Below are 6,321 nucleotides of genomic sequence, written 5' to 3' on the forward strand. Positions count from 1 at the left end.
TGATAGACAAAATAAAATTATTCTAAACACATATTTCCAGGTTTTATAAGTACCGTGCCTACCGGTACCTGTATACTAGTAAAATTCTACTAGCTGTAGTCTAATCACAGAATCCTGTGGCAGCATCGAAAGAATGTAAGTTACCGCATGCAGGCATGTTAAAAAATACCATAGAACTGTAGAAAGATTTCCGTAGTCTACCATATTAACGATTCCCCATTTTCTTTCATTTTTCAGTATTATTTGATTATCGTATCTATTTTCAGATAAAATTTTGTGATCCATTTCATACTGACCTCTGTATGCTAATACTGTAATACTGGTATGGTACCTGCTGTAAGTGCAGAAGTGTGATGTCGTCTGTTGTTTAGCTAATCTTCAAAAGGTTCGAAAAGCTATACTGCTGTATCCCAGTTATGCTAAAGTATGTATTAAAATCCACTAAAAGTTTATGCTCAACAAGGACTTCAGCGCTCAAATGCTTCGAAACCTCCAGAAGCTATATGGATTCTTCTCAGCCTATTCACCAATTTGATGCTAAAGAAGGATCTCGAATAAACAATACCACTTCACCATTAGTAGTTATAATGCCATGGCTTGGGGCAACAAATGCGGGTATTAATAAATATAAGAATTTGTATTCAAAATTTGGATTTGAGACGTTAATTCATTATGCCAGTTTGAAAGACTTTTTGTGGCCAAAATCTGGACTACAATCTAGTATGATGTTTTTAAGGAAGCTTGAAAATATACTTACTCTTGGAAATGAGGAAACAAACAGGAAAATAATTGTGCACTCCTTTTCTATTGGATGTTACTTTTACTCATTGATGTTGATGCAAATGGAAAGTCACCCCGACCTTCAAAATAAGATATTGCACAATATATCTGTACAAATAATGGACAGTCCTGTTGTGGGTACGCTTAACCAAATGGCCATTGGTGTTGGCAATATGATGAGCCAGAATTCAGCCTCGTTGGCATCAATATATAAGCATCTATGCATGTGTTACTTTGCTCTTACTAAGCAACACACGGTGAAGTACTACGACGAAGCGATAGAAATCATAAAATTTAGGGCTCCTAAAGTTCCATCTTTAATGATGTCTTCCAAGAAAGATCCAATGCTTATACCCGAGGTATGCTTCAGTCTAATTTTCATGACAATTTTTATACACTTTTTTTAGCATTTCAAAACAAGGGTGGTGTATTCCATAGACCATAATTATATTTAATCTACTTGTATATTATTTCCACGAATAGCCAACTTCATATGCAGTAGGTTTTACCATATAGTAAATTCTATATAAGTGTTCCATTCTGCTGTCGTCATATTTTCTATTTATGTAATCCATGGTTCTACCTTAGTTTGACCCTTCCTTGTATCTGCTACGTATCATTGAACATTTCCTAATCAAATCAATAAATTCAGATGGCAATTTCATATTCCTGGTATAAGGTTTTTAATCTAGATATTTATTATCTCTATTTCAGGCTTTCGAAGAGTTTTATCAATCTTGGAGCAAACACCAACCAGTTGTATATAAAATGTGGGACGATTCAGGACATGCACAGCATCTTAAATATCATCCTGAAGAATACCTCAAGTTAATTGAGAACCTCCTTTTAATGTCATTAGAGCCAGGCTTTCTTCATATTAAATCTAAATTGTAGTTGTGATGTATTCACACTAGGTATCGTGAGTTCCTGTTAGGCATTTGGAAACGATAAATTCTATACAATGTTGTAAATATTGTAGTATCCTTCAAACATTTTTCATCATGACCCACTTGTCACAGCCAACTTTTTTTTGCGGCTTCTCATTTAATAGCATGTTCTTCAAATCTATAATCTTGAACGACCAGTATCAATGTTGTGATGTAATAATAGTTCACGCATGTCGACATTTGGTTTTGTTTGTGACCCCCTATTGTAATTAATGCTCTGATTTAAATTCATGCATCCCTTCTGTAAATGTGACAGAAATAATACTAATTATTCCTGCAGGCCAACTAATTCTTCACCAAACACAATTCACAAATTTAAAAAAAAAAATTTAAAAACTTTGCTTTCGCTAACATGTTCAATTTGCTAGATATCTTTAAAAAGACAACACATCAAATACTCATTTTTGTGAAAATTATTATTTTTTTTTTTTGGTTTATTTAAGTTGCATAAAATAAATGTTGGTATATTGTTAACAAGAATGCACCAACGATTGATTATTAAATAATATTAAAATTTGTTAGGATTGCCTTTTTTGAGAATTTTTTTAATTTCATCCCAATTGTAAATTGGTCTCGACTGTATTGCTGCAATGTTCATTGCAAATAATATGATAATGTATAGTTATTAATTGATTTAAAGCATTGATTTTTTTGAAATAAGGAATAAAATCTTTGACTATTGGTTAATGATGCTCATAGTCATAGTTTTGTGCAATATATTGCAATTTGAAACATTTCAAAATAAATTGCTTTTTATCAAGCCTTCCTGTCATCTATAAACGCCATTTTACTAGATGATTAGACAAATTATTACATAATGTTTGAAAGTAAACAAATGTTACTTGTTACGTAATATTTAAATGTTTTTCTGTAGTCTTTAATAAAAAAGCAAATTATGTAACTCCTTCCCATATTTACTAAACTAATGATAATAATGTTTAATAATTTATTAAAATCTAGTTATCTACTATTAGCAGTTGTCCCATAATAATATTTTTAAATTCCCACGCTGTGTTTACTCCTGGATCATCTTGATCATAGCCGCCAGTTTTTTGGTGATCTCAAAATTACTCGAACCAGATAAAATTTGTGAGTTTTCTATCAGTTTATGTATTTCTTGCAATTGACTAGTAAATTTTATGATTATGAAAAAAGTTTCTGAAACATTTCCCAGTATTTATCTGTAATGTGAAAAAAAAGTTCATGAAAAAAAAGTGTACCAAATATCAAAATTATTTTTAATATTGCATATATTTTTAGTAAATTTTATGATTATGAAAAAGTTTCTAAAACATTTCCCAGTATTTATCTGTAATGTGAAAAAAAAGTTCATGATTAAAGTGTACCAAATATCAAAATTATTTTTAATATTGCATATATTTTTAGAATTGTTGGATTTCAAGTTTTTATTATTATATGAGTATGTTGAAGTATTGAGATTCATGCTGCTTCGATATATATATATATTATACAGTATATTCAATGTCATCCAGTTACGAGATTATCATGCATAACATGGTTATGCTCAAAGTGCATTGCTCTTTGGCACTTTTGGCCTATGAATAGATTACATAGAGCTTCGCTTATTGAATAGTTATTTCATTTTGTGTTCCACTATTCTTCACAATGTCTCCAGTACCTTTTAACTTATTGCTTAAAAAATTTACACATTCTGCCTACCAGGCTTGTTGCACTTTGCAAATTATGTCTTAATTTTGGTATAATATATTCAATGGTAGTCTTTTTTAAATCATTTGTATTATGCAGTGGTTTTGATTGCTATCATTTTCTAACATATAAATTGTCAGGCCATGTATCCTCAATTTATACATACGGTACTCGTTCTCCTTTCTGTCTCTCAGTGGTTGTTATGCATTAGATACATACCAATTAGTGGAACTTTTTTATATGAAGCCTTTTTTTTTCAATTTAAAAGGTGTCTGTCATGGTTAAGAAATTCGTTTCTCTGACTCAATATCACTCCCTTGGTTTTGGTATATGATTCCATGATGAATATAAAAATTTATTCTCATCGAGCTTTGAAAACAGCAAAGATTGGCCCTTCCATACCTGAACTGTTGTGCTCTGGCCTGCCTGTATAACCCAATCAAACATTGGAGCTGTCAAAGCTTGGCATGTTTTTGTGAAAATTGGATTCAGAGCCAGGGTTGTATTTTCAAACTCCCCTGAGCTGAAGTGGGTAGGAATTTCTCACATGTAATGGTGAAAATTTAAGCCAAATTTTCCAGCCGAACCTCAAAAAGCATTTGGTTGACTATTGTTTTTTAACAGATGATCAAAATAAGCCCACCCCAGCACCCCCTCGTGCACCCATACAAGTTTTTTTTATTTTTATCAAAATTACTAGAATCTGAGTCAAATTTTCTCTCAGCCTGGATTTGGAATCATGTTTCAAATGACTCTTCGGACCTCACACAACCATATTCCCGACAATGAATAGTGGATTTTTTATTTAATACACACATCGTATTGTATATTATCTTCAATATTTGCCTGGTTTTTATTTTACAGCATTGGATTTTCTCTTGTTTCGTGCCTACAATACGTAAAAAAATATTCATTGTGCAAATATTTACTAGTGTGCATTCGAAAACACTCACACACAACCTTTTCCTATCAGTGTTTTTGATTTTAAAGTATTCAAAGTAACTGATTTTTTTTTTAATTAAGTTGTTGTAGAAGAGTATTTGAATTACCATTTGGCCTTCGGAATTTTTTACAAGCCCTACTCATTAAGAAAGCCTTCTTTCTAATTGCATTCCTTATATTCAAAATTTTGTCATTTTTTAATTCAATCATTCAAGTTGCCTTTCTAATTGTTTTACCCTTAGCAATAGCTATCTTATGGTAAGAAATTATTTTTCAAATGTGAGCAATAATTTTTAAAAGATCATATGCAATGTCTTTTCTATTTTGATCCATATTAATTTTGACTCACGGAGTTTTTTAATTCAAAGCACAACAAAAAAATTTAAATGTATTTTTCGGATAAATTTAAAGCAAACAGTGGTGTATTGAGAGTTGTGTTATATTATACACCGGCCTGGAATGGAAGGTAGTAAGATGACTTCAATCGTATCGTGTCTTATCAGCCATCCCGGAAAAGCACGATAAAATGAAAACAAGAAAGACCATGAAATACTTGTATATATTCATGCTTTTGTACCAGACATACAGGATGACCACGAAATGACCATTCGGTCTATTTGTCAGCGGCAACCTTAAAAAAGTTTAAAACTTATGGCTGCCGCGAAGCGTTTTTATTCGAGAACAGCATCGCCCCAAGATAGCGCTGGCAGGCAATAATTCACCTTGTTATTTATAGAATTAGTAGGCTTACTCTCAATCGGGACGGTCCCAGCTCTAACAAGTTTTCCGCCGTTGACGTTCCTGGGAACAAGTTGTACACTACATATTAAGTTAGGTTTAGTAATAGTAGGATACCAAAGAAATGTCTGTACTTATACTGGTAGCTAACGAGAAAAGACTTCTTCATTACTGTAAAAATACCTCGATAAACATGACAAAATAGTCATACCGATCGATTTGAACTCAATACTTCGGTATAAGAACCTTGGAAACGACTTCAAAAGCACTCTGCCAACGAACTTGACCATTTTTTCACAAGCATCGGCAAAAAACTCATTGACAATATGGCATATGCCTCTTTCGCTCTCCCACCAAATAGTCGATATGCCTTCAATTATTTCCAAAAACAAAGACATACTTTTAAACTGCATCACGTTGCCAGTTGCTTTGATTTCAATTTCGTTAAGGAGGCTACGTGCACTCTGCAAAACCTTCCACACATTTCACCACTACGTCCATAACATGTGTCATCTTTAAACTTTGCTATCCTATCCTAACTTCGAGCGCGAAGTGACTCTTGGTGAATTGAAGCGATGAAGAGTAATAAAGTCGTGAATAAATCATATATTGCAAGTAGCCTACTTCTTCATGTGTGTCACAGCGCCATTTTCTTTACCAGTCATAGAAGCTGCCCAATTGCCGCCAATTCAACTAATTTTGACAGAGGTAAACTATAAAGAAGCACATTTAGCAAAGCTTTCTTTATGTTAGCACCACGTGTTGTGCCATAAATGAAGAGGATGAGGTCCAATAAAATCCTCATAATAAACAGACATGTTTGCTACAGCACGAATGAAAACTGGCAATTGCACAGAATCATTCATATTACATCTAATATCAAAAGCCAGTTGCTCAATAATATATTCGCCATTTTGTTTTCAGTCCTTCTGGAAACGGTAGTCCCCGGAAAGCTGATTTTTCAAAAATGTGTACTTGCTTTTGGAAACATCAACTTTGCTACAGCTTCAATGCATTCTCGAGCTGTTAAGGGCTTCAAATAGCCAACAACTTTCTCTAGTACAATTTAGGAGGAAGCAGCGATGGGGTTTTCATTTTTCTCGATGGGCTTATAAGTACCCTTTGTAGCACGTACAGATAATTTCTTAGTTTTTCCACCAAATCTTCACTCAACATCCCGACAGTTGTATCATTTTTGCAATTCACGAGTTTCATCTCGTTTTTTTTTTGCAGCGGAAGGTTTGCT

The 6,321-nt window shown here is 33.0% G+C and overlaps 1 protein-coding gene across 2 annotated transcripts; it reads left to right on the forward strand.

Moving 5' to 3' along the window:
* Nucleotides 1-262: 262 nt before the first annotated feature.
* On the forward strand, nucleotides 263-4,752 carry LOC120329870 (transmembrane protein 53-like). Of its 2 annotated transcripts, XR_013479614.1 has the most exons (3): nucleotides 263-1,139; nucleotides 1,495-2,881; nucleotides 3,011-4,752. XR_013479614.1 is itself a non-coding variant. In XM_039396663.2 (2 exons), exons 1-2 carry the CDS (start codon nucleotides 417-419, stop codon nucleotides 1,672-1,674), a joined length of 903 nt encoding a protein of 300 aa, XP_039252597.2. In that variant the 5' UTR covers nucleotides 263-416; the 3' UTR covers nucleotides 1,675-4,752. The 2 variants fall into 2 exon arrangements, 1 of the variants encoding a protein (XP_039252597.2); XM_039396663.2 differs by having other exon boundaries at nucleotides 1,495-4,752.
* The last annotated feature ends 1,569 nt before the right edge of the window (nucleotides 4,753-6,321 follow it).

Source organism: Styela clava, chromosome 12 (genome assembly GCF_964204865.1).
Source record: "Styela clava chromosome 12, kaStyClav1.hap1.2, whole genome shotgun sequence".
Lineage (NCBI taxonomy): Eukaryota > Metazoa > Chordata > Ascidiacea > Stolidobranchia > Styelidae > Styela > Styela clava.

Excerpts from the sequence above, each read along its gene's own strand:
- LOC120329870 (XM_039396663.2), top strand. The coding sequence starts at position 417 with ATGCTAAAGTATGTATTAAAATCCACTAAAAGTTTATGCTCAACAAGG. Across the intron at positions 1,140-1,494 it reads ATCCAATGCTTATACCCGAG|GCTTTCGAAGAGTTTTATCA; the intron begins GTATGCTTCAGT and ends TCTCTATTTCAG.